This window comes from Thunnus maccoyii, chromosome 22 (assembly GCF_910596095.1).
Source record: "Thunnus maccoyii chromosome 22, fThuMac1.1, whole genome shotgun sequence".
NCBI lineage: Eukaryota > Metazoa > Chordata > Actinopteri > Scombriformes > Scombridae > Thunnus > Thunnus maccoyii.
Genome location: NC_056554.1, coordinates 20061274 through 20074967, shown reverse-complemented (window position 1 = coordinate 20074967; position 13694 = coordinate 20061274). Strand labels below are relative to the sequence as shown.

General features: G+C 38.2%; 1 protein-coding gene across 1 annotated transcript; it reads right to left on the bottom strand.

The window, feature by feature from the left end:
* Positions 1 to 16: 16 nt before the first annotated feature.
* rasl11a (RAS-like, family 11, member A) lies at positions 17 to 12434 on the bottom strand. Its single transcript, XM_042402403.1, has 8 exons — positions 12023 to 12434; positions 8474 to 8530; positions 8236 to 8318; positions 4814 to 4854; positions 4600 to 4729; positions 4338 to 4413; positions 2516 to 2592; positions 17 to 702 (listed from the first exon to the last, which is right to left on the bottom strand). Exons 1-8 carry the CDS (start codon positions 12168 to 12170, stop codon positions 556 to 558), a joined length of 759 nt encoding a protein of 252 aa, XP_042258337.1. The 5' UTR covers positions 12171 to 12434; the 3' UTR covers positions 17 to 555.
* Between the last annotated feature and the right edge of the window lie 1260 nt (positions 12435 to 13694).

Genomic DNA, 13694 nt, shown 5'->3' with positions numbered 1-13694 from the left:
AAACTGACTAACTGGGTGAAATCAATAATTCTTTATTGATTTGACGTATTAAATTCACTTCAGTTGTCAGAAGGTTTACAGTGACCCCATCAGTCAAGTTTTAACGACACATTCACTGCCCTTCATGGTAAACGGGCCCAAGTTTCTGACACAACACAAGCTGTTTGTTTAGCAGTCTTTGACATTTTTTTGAGCAGCATCTTCGTTGTACTTGAGCCTGGGAAAGAGGTCGCATTGACCGGCAGCTTCGTTCAAACACAGAGGAGAGCTCGGCTTCCAGAAAGCTCCATTCAGTCTTTGTCTTTATCTCTCCATCTGATGGCGACCATTTGTACTCTTTAAAATGCTTTGATCACTGCAGTTGAGCGTTTTCATGCCATTAACGGCTTCAGTTCCCAAACTTTAAAGTCACAGCTCTTTGATACCAAGGCCTCTTGTCATTTGACTTCAGCGTTCCATCAAAGATAATCCAGGAAAAGAACCTTTTTCTTTAGACGGAAGCTCTTATCTTTGCCACGTGTCCGGCTGCACGTTGTCTTCGGTCCCATCCCGCCATCAGAGAGTGGTGGCCGATTTGACTTTGGAGGACAGGACCTGCCTGAACCTCCTCTTCAGCTCCTGCATGTTGGGAGATTTGGGTCTGGCAAGGTGGAGGCCTCCTCTCCTTTTCTCCCCGTTCCCTCCTCCCAACGCCCGGATCACCTGGAAGATAGAAAGCATAGCGACTTGAGGTCCAAGTCGTGAGGGAAAAACAAGCCAGTCATGTCTAAAGGAGCAGATATTCTACAAAATGGACACAGATGGAGACAGTAGATGTTCATTTCTTTGTTTCTAAATATTCAAAGGAGCGCTGGACTAAATTTGGTTGCTTCCAATTGAAATGTAAACATTAAAATTCAGAGAGAAAAACAAGAGTGCTGCTCTACAGTTGAAGATTTTCCTGTGACTTCCAGGGAATATATCACTCTTCACATGGGAAAACAGATTTTCATGCCATAAATTAAGTTTGATTTTAAACAAGAACTTAATTTAATTGTTTATAAAACTACATTCATCTTAATTGTTAGTGGTTTGAGGAAGTGGAACATTGTTTTTGGACATAATGTATAAATGTTTGGGTGTTTTTAAGCAAAAATGCCAAAAATCCACTTGTATCAACTTCTCAAATGTGAATATTTGCTAGTTTTCCCAGTTTTCCATGACAAATGTGAGATTAATCAAATTAAACCTGATATTAAACCTGAGGCCTTTGGGGCCGATGGACGGCTGCCCACTTTGCCCAGTTGGTAATCCAGTCTAATTCAGGATGGATGTTTGAATATCTGACTAAACCACGTACTTAACTGTCTGCAGACTTTATGTTTACATATTGTGCACTCCACTTGGTTCACCTAATCTTGCAAATATTTTGCCACATAGCCAAACTGTAAACTGACAAGTTAGCATGAAAAGTAACTGGAAGAACCTGCTGCAGCTAAAAAGTTGCCCCTGATATATTACTTTGATAACAGTAATTTAATGCTGGGCTTTATCTATGATAGTTGCATGGAAGCGTTTAATGTGTCTTTGTTTTGCTACATATGACAGTTTTAAGTATAGAAACGCACAGGTGACACACAGACACACATGTGATAAAAATTCCAGGATCCCACCGGTGTTTATTTCCAGCAAACGGGACCAGATTTTGGCGAGAATTCACAGGAAAACTCATTTCCTGTATTCAACCTGTCCTGTACCAAATTAAACAAACATCTTGACCTTTTATATTATTAAAATATGATTTCTAACAGGATAAAATTACTATTCTATTAACTAATATATTATTCTATACTGTATCACTATAACGCTGCATGTTTGCACTGTGTTACACTGTTTGCAATACAAATAGATATAAATTACAGTATATTCTTTATTCTATAAATACTGTGTGTGAAAATGCTAATAAATCAAGTGAACTTTGAAGTATCTGAATAAACCTTAAATAGAAGTCAGAGTTGGGAATCTTCTCTCTTTCACATCAAGAAAAGAAAACAGTCAAAGCAAATGCAATGAGCCTCTGGGCAAAGGGGTTTAATAGTCCAACAGACAATACAGAACAGTTAAATGTGGGCCAAATTTGGCCATAAAACCCATATGTGGTATTTTTTGTTTATGGGCATCGATGGGAAATACTTTTCAATCAAAAGTTCCCACACGCAGGCAGTGAAAATCATCTGAGAGAAGAAGAAGTTCTTGAATGTTTTTTTTGCAAATTAAGCAAACAGTTTTCATTGAAAATACAGCATTTGTGTATCCAATACCGTTGCTACTTTGATTGACATGAACTCTCTTATATAAGCAGTTCTTGCAGAAGCATGACGATCGGTTGTTTTCCTTTAAGCGCTCACTTGACTTTGCAAGGAAAAATCTTTTGTTTGCATGAGTTCTGCAGCCAAAAAAAAGAGCTAAAACTTATGCTTAACTGGCAGATAAATAAACCAATAAATAACAAAAAAAAACATGAAAAAAGTCCCACCTCCTGACAGAGATGAAGGAAGGCGGCGTGGACTCCCTCGTGGTTCTCTCGGGCCGAGGCCTCAAAGTAAACCCCTCCTGTGAGCAGAGGCAGTGTTCAGATCAGGATTGCTCTTATCTTTAAGATAACTCAGCATTCCTCGTTCATTAGGCAGCATGCAGGATATAGTTCGTACGCAGGAGAAGGCAGGGAAACGTGCGTAAGGTGGAAAATCACTTTCCACCGCCATTGTAATTAGTCGGTATGTTCAAAGATTGAATCAACATCTGCTAAATGCATTTTTGTAATCAGCTACTCTGGGAAATTCTGTCAGCTGCAGAGATTTTATGAAGCAGAAATATCAACCTGCTGGTGGCGCTAGAGGAAACAAAGTCAGTAGGATTCATTCTCTGGGGATCATGAATGTCTATACGAAAATTTCCTGACAATCCATACAGTGATTTTAAGGATAACCACAGGAAATGGAGTGTGAGGGAGAGTTAAAGAGACAAGGGAGTGAGGAAGAGATCATTTAAAGTGAGAAATGGTGAAGAAAATGTTAAAAGGTTTTGTCATGTTGCCAGAATTTTAATGTGAAGAAGTTTAAAGATGTTTTAAGACATGAAAATACTCTGCTTAGGTTAAGAATTTGTGTAAAAAAAAGTTAAAATACTTCTTAAAAATTGCATCTACTCCTTCTCCCTCATTTGGAAAATCCAAAATTTCTGAATATGCAACTTAATTTCAAAAGTTTAACAGCTGGATACAAGATGTTCCTCTCTGTGTTTAGAGGCTTCAAGTTTCCACTTCCACATTTTTTTTACGTTGCATACTGGCTGCAAACTGGTTGTGATGTCACAAATCATGCTCATATAAAAGCCCTAAACTCAGGTTTAAGGTGAGCACAGAGAAACTTTCCACTTTCACAGTAAAAAACTCTGCACATGCATCGTTCTGCACAGCGAAGCTCAAACATTCAGGTGAAATAATAAACAGAACACATATTTATGAGAGGAGGTGTAAATGTTATTTTAACGGCTGAAACAAAAAAAAGAAAACCCTCAAACTCGACCCTAAGACGACTGTTCTGTTCAGACAGAAAGTGAAGCAAATATTTTGTGTCATTTGCAGGAGTTTGACCTCTTGACCCCGAGCAGCCAACTACCAGCTGTGTGTTAGCTCAGCTGTAAGCTACAAGCAACAAGTGAGTCTGTGTTCAGTTCGGCCTCTGAATGAACTCTCTGAAAACTCTAATAGTTTAGTTTCTCTTCTCTTTACATTTATAAAGCAGGTTCATAAACCTCCCTCGGATGTGAACGAATATGTAGCTCAAGTTGCAACATTTTCAAATTGCATGGACACGTCTCAGCGTCACTTCTCGCTGCTCTGGACAAATTTGTGTCTGTTTCCATTGACTTTCTGTGCAATCACGCCTCCCCTAAAATTGGCTTTGCGTTCAGTCTTAACAGCCAAAATAGAACTGCTGATCTCCTCTATATACACTATTCCAGTGTAAAAATATTCCTTAGGGGAATAAAACAATACATTGCTACTCATAAGGCATATAATCAACCCAACCATCCCCAGTAGAATCAATATAATGTATAAAATTACAATCTTAGCAGTTACGATTGCATTTTTATGAAATATATTAAAAAAAACTATCTGGTGGGAGGCAAAAAGTGAATTTCAGCTCTGTTAAATGTGTTAATGTATGTTTATGTGTACAGTAATCTGTAATAAATAGGATTAGAAAGGGAGCAGGTCTTGAAGAAAGCAGATTATGGTATAAGAAGAGACAAGAACAACAACAACAAAAACAATAAAGACTAGAGGACCACACCTAGTGAAGCTGCTAGCGTCTCGCCTTCATCTGCCGGCACCTGTCGAGCTCGGAGCAGGTCGCTCTTGTTGCCAACCTGCAGGAGATTACAGATTACCCAGTAGATTAGATTATGGGGATTAGGGCTAGTAGGTAACTGTTATTATCTGTTCCGGATAGGAGTGAAAGATTTTGGCACTGTCAAGTAGTTTTGACTGAAAGAATGAATGAAAAAGACATTTAAAATAACAAAATATGACTGGATACACACACACACACTGACCAGTATAACAGGTATGTTTCCAGAAGGGTGTATGCGTCTGACATGCTGGTACAGCGGCTGGATGGTGCGGTAGCTGTTGTGGTCCGTGATGGAAAAAACCAGCACGTAACCATCTGCCCAGTAGATGGACCTGCAGGTTCAGTTAATGCAGGATATTAGTCTGAAGTGTATTAAGCTGAACTCATATTGAAGTGAGTAACTTTGTAAATCTGACCTGTTGATCTGCTCCTGGCAGTACAAGCCCTCAGGATCATCCTGCAAAAAAAAAATTACTTCTTTAGTCCAATCAACAATCCAAAATCCAAAGATCTTCCATTTACAGCAGAGAAAAGCACGTAAATCCTCACATTTCAGAAGCTAGAACCTGCCAAATGTTTGCCCTTTCTGCTTTGTTTTTTATGCTAAAAAGACTGTAAATGTGAAAGATTTCCACTTTAGTTGACTAACTCAGACAGCTGAAGCCTCATATTACCTTCAGATAAACTTTTAAATACATAAGTTTTAGTAAACTTGAAAAAAAAAAGCGCTGCTGGGTGTTTTTGTCTGATTGTGCCAGATTAGCAAAAGGTGCTAACAACTCATTGTTGTCTAGTTACAGTATGAGTTCTCACTGGTTAGTCTGATAATACAGATACTTGTGTTTCTGAAGCCATTTTTCCTAAAACTACTGTATTTTATATCCGCACTCAGTTGAATGCATCATCCTGGGCAGCTCACATAATGAGCGAGCAGGTGGTGATTTTACCCAGAAGGCACGTTGCCAAGACAAATGGTTGTTTATGGACACACACCGGCTGACTGTTTCAGACTTTGAACTTTTGACTCTCGACCCACCGGACCACCCAGTTGTCAGTTCAGGAACACTTCAGGCTGTGTTATTCTCATTTTGTCCATGTCATAATCAAAGCAAAAGACACTTTGTGTTATTGCATTTTGAATACAAACAATTAATCTACTGCTGTTTAAGATTTTAGCTTAAAAATTTTGTTGTAAAAATCTCTCCAGATGCAGCTTTTTAACAATCCTCCATGAGTCTGCTAACTTTCTCGACCTCTCCACTCTGCACACATGACTCCTGCTGCCTCCACACACCAATTATTTCTGTCTAATCTCTGGGAGCCGCCGGTCACCATCATCCTCCATCCTGCCAGGAGAGACTTCCTCCTCAGCCGCTGTTATCTTCCTCAGTGTAGGAAATGAGCAGCTCTGAGGCTCTGGTTTTGTAAACAGACTGCCGGTGTCGAGCGGAGTGAGCCGTATGTCACGTTGCACTCATTATACTCATCATGAGCGAGGAGAAGATCACTTCCTCTTACTTCAAATACATTCCTGAAGTTATTTTGAGATAAAGACGGAGAGGTTTTTTTTTTTTTTTGATCTTTGTAATTTTTTGATAGAAAATTAAGCAACACAGGACAGATAACTTGATGTTTTGAACATTTTACACCAACTTCAAGCCCAAAACACAAATGCAAACCTCAAAGTAAATGTTAAACTTAAGCTTAGATATTACATGAAGTTAACCAATAGCTCTAAAAATAGTGAGATAGAGGATAGATAGCATATTTCAGTGGGAAAAAAACATATTAAAGGTGTTGCTTGTTGTACAGTGTGGTTTTGCAATAGTTCTGCATAACTAAAATGGTGAGAAAGAATGAGCCAATGAGCTAAAGACGTTAGCTGTAAAGTTCAAATTATACTTTCTGCATCTGTGCGACTGCAAGTGTCTGCGTGACATAAATTTCATCATCTGCCAGTGTTGGTGAGGGTCAGCGTAGACTGTCGGACTGCATGCACCAACAAACATGTATGAAGATGTCCGCCTATGACTCCCAGTGTAGTATAAACAAAACTGAGTGTGCGGTTTTGGACTATATCAACACCTTCATGACGTCATTCTCAACTGATCTTCTTTACAATCAAAACTAACTCAAAGTCAGCATCAGCATTTAGATTCTGGCACAAACCTTCTACAATTCATCTTGTGCAGTCGGGGGATGCACACAAATGACCACAAATTGTAGGTTTCATTAAATCACTCAAGCAATGCTAAACACCTGATATGTGGGGATAACACCTGTTTTCCCCTGGCAGTCTGTCAAGTGACAACAGTCTGCTGACGCTACAAGAAAGTTGACTATAATCAAAAGTCACCTGTGAAGCTGTTTTTTTTCCACCTGTGATTATATCTGTGTGCTGTGGTTAAATAACAACACACACGGAGAATAAAGTGGGTGTGCAGCAACAGGAAAACAGATATTTATGAAGGAAATGCACATTTTGGCATGTGTACGGAGCCTGGGAGGGGCCACGGAGAAAAGAAAAACTAATTAATGCTCTTGGTTTATCTATTTTGCCTTTTAGGGTTATGGTTAGGGTTATGGTCAGTCAGCTGGAAGTTTGAAGAAAGCAACGAAGAAGATGTTGCCCTGTAACGAGAAGGGTCTATCTGCAATCTTGCAGACCTACACGACACACCCACTTTACCACACGAATCCCCTCCCCGACCCCTAACCCTAACCAAGAGGGTGTGTCATGTAGTAAAGTGGGTAAGTCGTGTAGATACTGCGAGTCCGGAGATGGACCTACTTGCCTGTAACATCAGTTACGTCTTGATGTTATAGGCTACCCTGAAGCAGAGTTTTTATGAACTGGATGACATCCACAGATGCACTTTTTACAAATATATCTATATTTTACCTTTATTTTACCAGGAAAACGATCATTGAGAATAAAAGTCTCTTTTGCAAGAGTGTCTTGGCCGAGACAGGCAGTAACGTAAACTTTCAGACATAAACGACATAAAAACAAGTAACACAGAAAGATCTTTCACAAGGTGCATGACAGTTTTGCCGAGAAAAAGTCAAGTAGAATACAAGATCTAAGAGATAACACAGTGTTGTGCTTACAAGCCAAAACCAGAAGCATATCCAGATGTCCAAAATCAAAACTTTATGAAATCCAAGTGATCCACAGTGAGGGTGTATGCAAGATGAGAAAATGGCATGAGGGTGAATTCTGTTAAATCGAGAACATGAATTAATTATTTTTTTCTCCATGGCTCCTCCCGGGTGATTGAATGCAAAGCGATCTTCGTAAGTAGGTCTATCTGGACTTGCGGTATCTGCATGACACATCCACTTGGTTAGGTTTAAGCATGAGCAGTGAGATGGTTAGGGTTAGGGGTCGGGGGGGTGTGTCGTGTAGCATGCCGTTACGGTGACGACATCAGGGGTGTGTGTTGTGTAGTGAAGTGCAAGACTGCAGATAGACCCTTCTCGATCTTTGGGCAGTGCAGTTCAGTTTTTCTGGGCGCATTCTTACTTTTTGCTTACACATCGGACACCAACTATCATAAGAAGTAGTTGTAGCATGTCTTCCTCAGTTGTCTGTACGTTATATTATTAGAATATTCTGCTCAGCTGATCAGTCAAGTGAGTGTTTGCTGTGTCATGTTTTATGCAACAAATGTGTTTTCATCCCTTTTTTATGAAATGAAGCTAAAAAACATGTCAACATGCATAAAAAAGTGTTCTTTTAAACCATATTTTGCTGTTTACATCCAGCTTTTCTATTCATAATGCACACAAATACTCTCAGATGGAAACATGGCAGCTGTCTCTCTGCAAGTTCTACCTGGAGAGCGACGCAGGGTGTATCCTGGATCTGAAGCGACACTTCCTCTCCATCCAGTGTGACCTTTCTGGAGTAGAGCGCTCCTGGGGAGAGACACACACAGGTGGGTGAATGACCGGATCGATACCGCAGTGCAGGTTTTGCAGAGAGCGGAGAGCGGATGAAGAGGTGTGTTTACTTTTGTTGTTTGTGTTGGTAAATGTATCTGAACTCATCGCAGACTTGACAAGAAACTCACCAGTGTTTGCTTCATAATCCCCGATGAACCTCTTGGTCAGAAACCTGACAATCAGAGCTGAAGAGAAACAAGAAAAGTCTGAATTAAGGACACAGAAAATGAAGTTAAGTGTAACAACTAAGTCTATGATATAAAATCTGTTTCATCTTCAACTCGAAATAGAAAAACCCACTAATCTGCTGCAACCTACTGACTTATATAACACTCAAACATTTGCTATTAGTGAGTGTTGCTGGAATTTCCCTGACTAATCAACTTTTTGATTTTGAAGACTCTCCAAGCAGAGACACGAGCCAAACAAACAGACCCGAAGTCTGAACTGAAACAATGATTCACCAGTTCACAGAAGCTGATGTTGCAATTTTTTCATGCGTCACCTTGAGCCAGTCAATGATTGTCTCATTCATGCCTTGTTTTTTTTTTAGGATTCTGGGTGCAGTTTTTTAAACTCTTGCAGCCCAGTTTTATTTCATTTATGTATAAAGGATCCCCATTAGGTTAATGAAAGTAGAGGATTTTACATCCTGCAGAGTTCCCATCAAAGTATTTAAGGAGAACACCACCAGTTTTACACTTTGGCAACTATTTTGGTAATCGTTTAAAACATTTTTCAAGCAAAGATAGTGAAGAAACCCCTCAAATGTGAGGATTTGCTGCTTTTCTTTGTCATTGTAAACGGAATATCTGGGTTTTGGACTGTTGGTTGGACAAAACAAGACATTTGCATATGTCACCTTGGTCTCTGGGAAGTTGCCATGGGCATTTATTCAGACTAACAATTAATTGATTAATCTAATAAATCTGCAGATTAATCCATAATTAAAATAATTACTTGCAGCCCTGAAAAGGATGGTCCAAATTGAAGCAACAAAGACTTAGACTTAGACTTGGAAAACTTTAATGTCCTCCGAGAGGCGATTTGTGGTCGAGTACAGGTCAAGCTCTAAAAAGCCTGCATCCTACATTTCCCATAATGCAACCTGATACCGTCTTTTCTTTATTAGACCCTCCCAGTCTGGTAAATGCCCACCACATCTTTCTAACGCCACACCTTTAGTTTAAAACACAGGCTTTCTTATTCATTTATACATTTAAAGTTTCCAACACCCAATTTGCAACAAACCTGATGACATCACTATGACATCATCAGGGTTATCATCTCAGAGCTACAGAGTTTATAACTGTTTAAAACTGTCTAACTACCTCTCGTTGGAACTTGTTTTTTTTAGCTTGTGTCGGGCTGTGGCGATGTTTTAAACATGCACGTGTGTCCTCGGCTGTTCGACACACACGCATTAATAATTCTTTGAGGTTTATTACAAATTATAAATCCTTCACTTCACCACCAGTCTGACAAATTAGCCACTTGTAGCGAGCTTGTTCATTGCGCTGCTCACTCGCTGATGTGTTTAGTCTATCTTTCAGAAGAGTAACTGCCACTATGCTTTCTGCCCCCAAGACCTGCTTTCTTTTCTCCAAACACCCACACAGACACTGAAGAATGGGGATTAATATATTCCAAAAACAGAAGAAAGCATGACGTCTTTGTTTTTACTGAACTTTTCTTGCACGTATTGAACATTTTACTATTTTTGTCACTTCCTGTATTCTGTTAACTTTCATTAGTTTTGTGCTGCTGCTAGGTGGCAATTTTTTTTTTTGCCTCTTAAAACAACATCTTAACCCTTCTGTTGGTTATATTCTGTGGTAAAAAAAAGTAACTGTGCATTTAGTCAGTACAGTTTTGATTTTGCATATAGTTTACTTGAGTATCCCTTTTTACTGTTTTATTGTTAAATGCACTTTAAGTTTCATTTTATGCATGAATTACACTACAGAAATATGATTAATCATTATTATTATTTCCATTTTATGCTAATTTATACTGTAGTTCTACTCCACTACATGTTGGGGGTAAAGATTGCACTTCTTACTCCTCTACATTTAACTTGTTACTTTTTTTTTTTTCTTTTTAACAAATTAAGATTTTACATGCAAAAAAATGGGGAATATTTTATTTCATTATTATTTCATTGACTAGAAGTTAGTCCAATGGGAGAATGTATAAGAATGACTGCTCTGTTCTTAGGTTTCACACTCTTCACTGTTATCTGCCCATCTACAGTGTAGACCAGTAGTTCTCAAAGTGGGGTCCAGGGACCTCCAGGGGTCCTTAAGGGTGTTTCAGGGGGTCCCCAACAAAAAGGGGAATAATTTTCACTGTATTTCCATCAAGAAGTAACATAATGACAGACTATATTGGTCATGGGTTTCATTCACTTTCTGTTGTAAAACATTTAAAAGCAAAAATCAGATGGGGGACCCTGGGACAAAGTCTTATCAGATGGAGGTCTGTGGTCTAATTTGTGCAAGTTTATGGATCCTTGATGTGTAAAAGTTTGAGAACCACTGCATTAAACAAGTAAACAAAGTATATAAACTAGTTAAAATGAGCTCCACTTGGACATTAAAACAATGCTAAGACATGAATTATATATAAAATAGATATTATCATAAAATAATATATAAAATAATTTATTTTACATAAATATATTTCTATTTCTATTCAATTATTTCAAGTACAGGCTCATTGACCATTAATTGCAAAACCCGCAATCGAAACAGGATGCCACAAAAAAAAAAAAAAATCACGGAAACCAAAAGAAAACAGAATATGTGGTCAAAGTTTGAGAGATGAGGCCGAGACACAGAGACGCACTTCTTCCTACAACGTAAAACATTCAATGAAATAAGGAACATTTAATTTTCAAAGAGCTTAATGACCTCTCAACATTAAAAATACGCCCAGCAGAAGGAGAAAGGGTGTATCTTACTGCCCAATACGTATCAACATGACACAACCTGAGGGATGGTGAATGACCTGCACACACACACACACACACACACACACACACACACAAACACACACACACACACACACACACAAAGACAAAACTAATATATATCAATCTTAATGATGTGTTAATGTTCATATTATTGCTATTTTGAAAAATTGTATTTTGATGCTTTGGCAACATCGTTCTTTCATGCCAATAAAGCCCATTTAAATGAATTAAACTGAATTGAAATAAAGTAGATAATTTGAGTTTTTTTGTGCTGAGTTTGAATTTTGTATTTTTACTCAAGTAACATTTTGAATGCAGGATTTTCACTTGTAAATGAGTATTTTTTTTCAACTTGCTGTATCTGATTTTATATAAGGATTTGAGTACTTCTTCAACCACCTGAATAAAAGCTTACAAATGAGAGAAATACTTTAAAAAGACATTATACAGAAAACGCAGACTGTCGCCCCCTGCTGTCCAGGATTCATTTCCAAAATTCCTGCAACTACACTTCAGATTCACGACTATGTGTCCACCTCTATTAGACAAATAAATCACAAAAATATGTCTAGTATTGGCTGCCTGCATAATTAAGCTAATTTTTCCTCATTTCACCCTCTATACAGTTTGAACCTGTATGGAAAAACTTCCCTATGAACCAGGCTGATCCATCCCTCCATCTAACTCATGCATCTCTCCGTACCGGTTTTCCCGACGTTGCTCGCTCCCAGCACCACAATCTTCACCGTCTTGTCCAGCAGGGGATACTCCGGTATGGGGACCAGCAGAAAGTTACCAGACCCGCTGCTGTTCATGGTTCCCGGTGCAGGGTCGCCACCAGTCAGCCGCATTTAGCTCTCCTCTGCCCTGAGATCAGCTCTGCTCAGTCTGGGAAAATACACTGACACAGCTTCCCCTCCGCCCCGAGGAAGAAATCACTGCAATATTACCATAATATTCCTGCAGAGAGAGGTACTGGTTTAATGTTCCTGTGGATCAAAATCTTTATATTGATTCAAATATCACCGCAGGAAAAAATAAAAGTTGTTTGTCCTTTGAGATAAGGGCGTCCAAATATTTTCCAAGTATCCCAGTTCCAGTTTGTGCACCACCAAAAAAAAAAAAAGAAAAAAAAAAAAAAAAAAAAAAAAAGATTTAACCCCTCAGTGGATCTTTCAGCAAAGTTATTATAACACAAAGCAACACACAACTCTACTTTGTTTTAAAAGCAGGACAGATAAATGACAAAAGAAGTCCAGATGTTGCTGACTGCGGACAGAGAAGAGAAAGACAGAGAGAGAGAAGAGAGAGAGAGAGGAAGAGGAGGAGGGAGAGGCAGACTTTGAACCATCCCCTCTAGTATTCCCATGAGACCAGGCTAAATTGGGCTCAGACACACCTCATTAAGCTTTCCACGTCTAATAAACAAGGAAATGATCAAATGAAGGTTTATGATGATAATAAATCTGCAAAAGAAATTACTCGTATTAGACTAATATAAGGCTGTATGTGTCCCAAAAAAAGCTCACAAATTGTCCTTTTAAATTGACTTAGCTGCTTTCATTGTGATTTCATTTACAGGTAAATTTGATGCAGCGTTAGTGTATGGAAGCCCATTCCTGTCAAACAAACAAAAACAAACAAAAAAAAGATGTAATGTTGGGAATGACAAAAGTTAAAATTATGAAATGTTAAAATTATCTTTTAAGTGAAAAATCTAGTTTATACTGAGACACATGTAGATATTAAGACAATTATGATATTTTAAGTGAAAATCATATTTGTCAAGTAAGTAAGATGTAAGTAAGTCAAATTTTATGATTAAAACAGTTAGTTCCCGCTAAAAAGTCAACATATTTAATGTGCATTCTGTATCTTTCCATTAGAAAATGTAATTTTTGACTTACAAGCATTTTTATTTTTATCATTCCTAAAATTTAATTTTTTTTTTCTCTCTTGGCACTAATGGGCTTTCATAATGTCCAGATACAGCACGTGCTGTGAAACAATTATCTCGGGTAAAGACAATAAACGATATAAAGTCATATATTCCTCAGTGTTCGTGGCTCATGGATCTGTTAAAAGAAAGAAAAAAGAAAGAAAGAATGAAATAAGTTAAAAAAAGGGAAAAATGATAAATGAACTGGGGCTGGACTGAGGGGAAATGGGTAAAAAAAAAGGTAAGGAACAGAAATCACAACACGATAATATTAAATATTATAATTATACACAAATAATGTCCAAATATTTTTAAAGAAATGGGACCAAATCTCAGAAATTCCTCCAAAATTACTCTTGATATGTCAATTTCAGGTCAGTTTTATTTATACAGCGCCAAATCACAACAGAAGTTATCTCAGGACTATTTTCACATA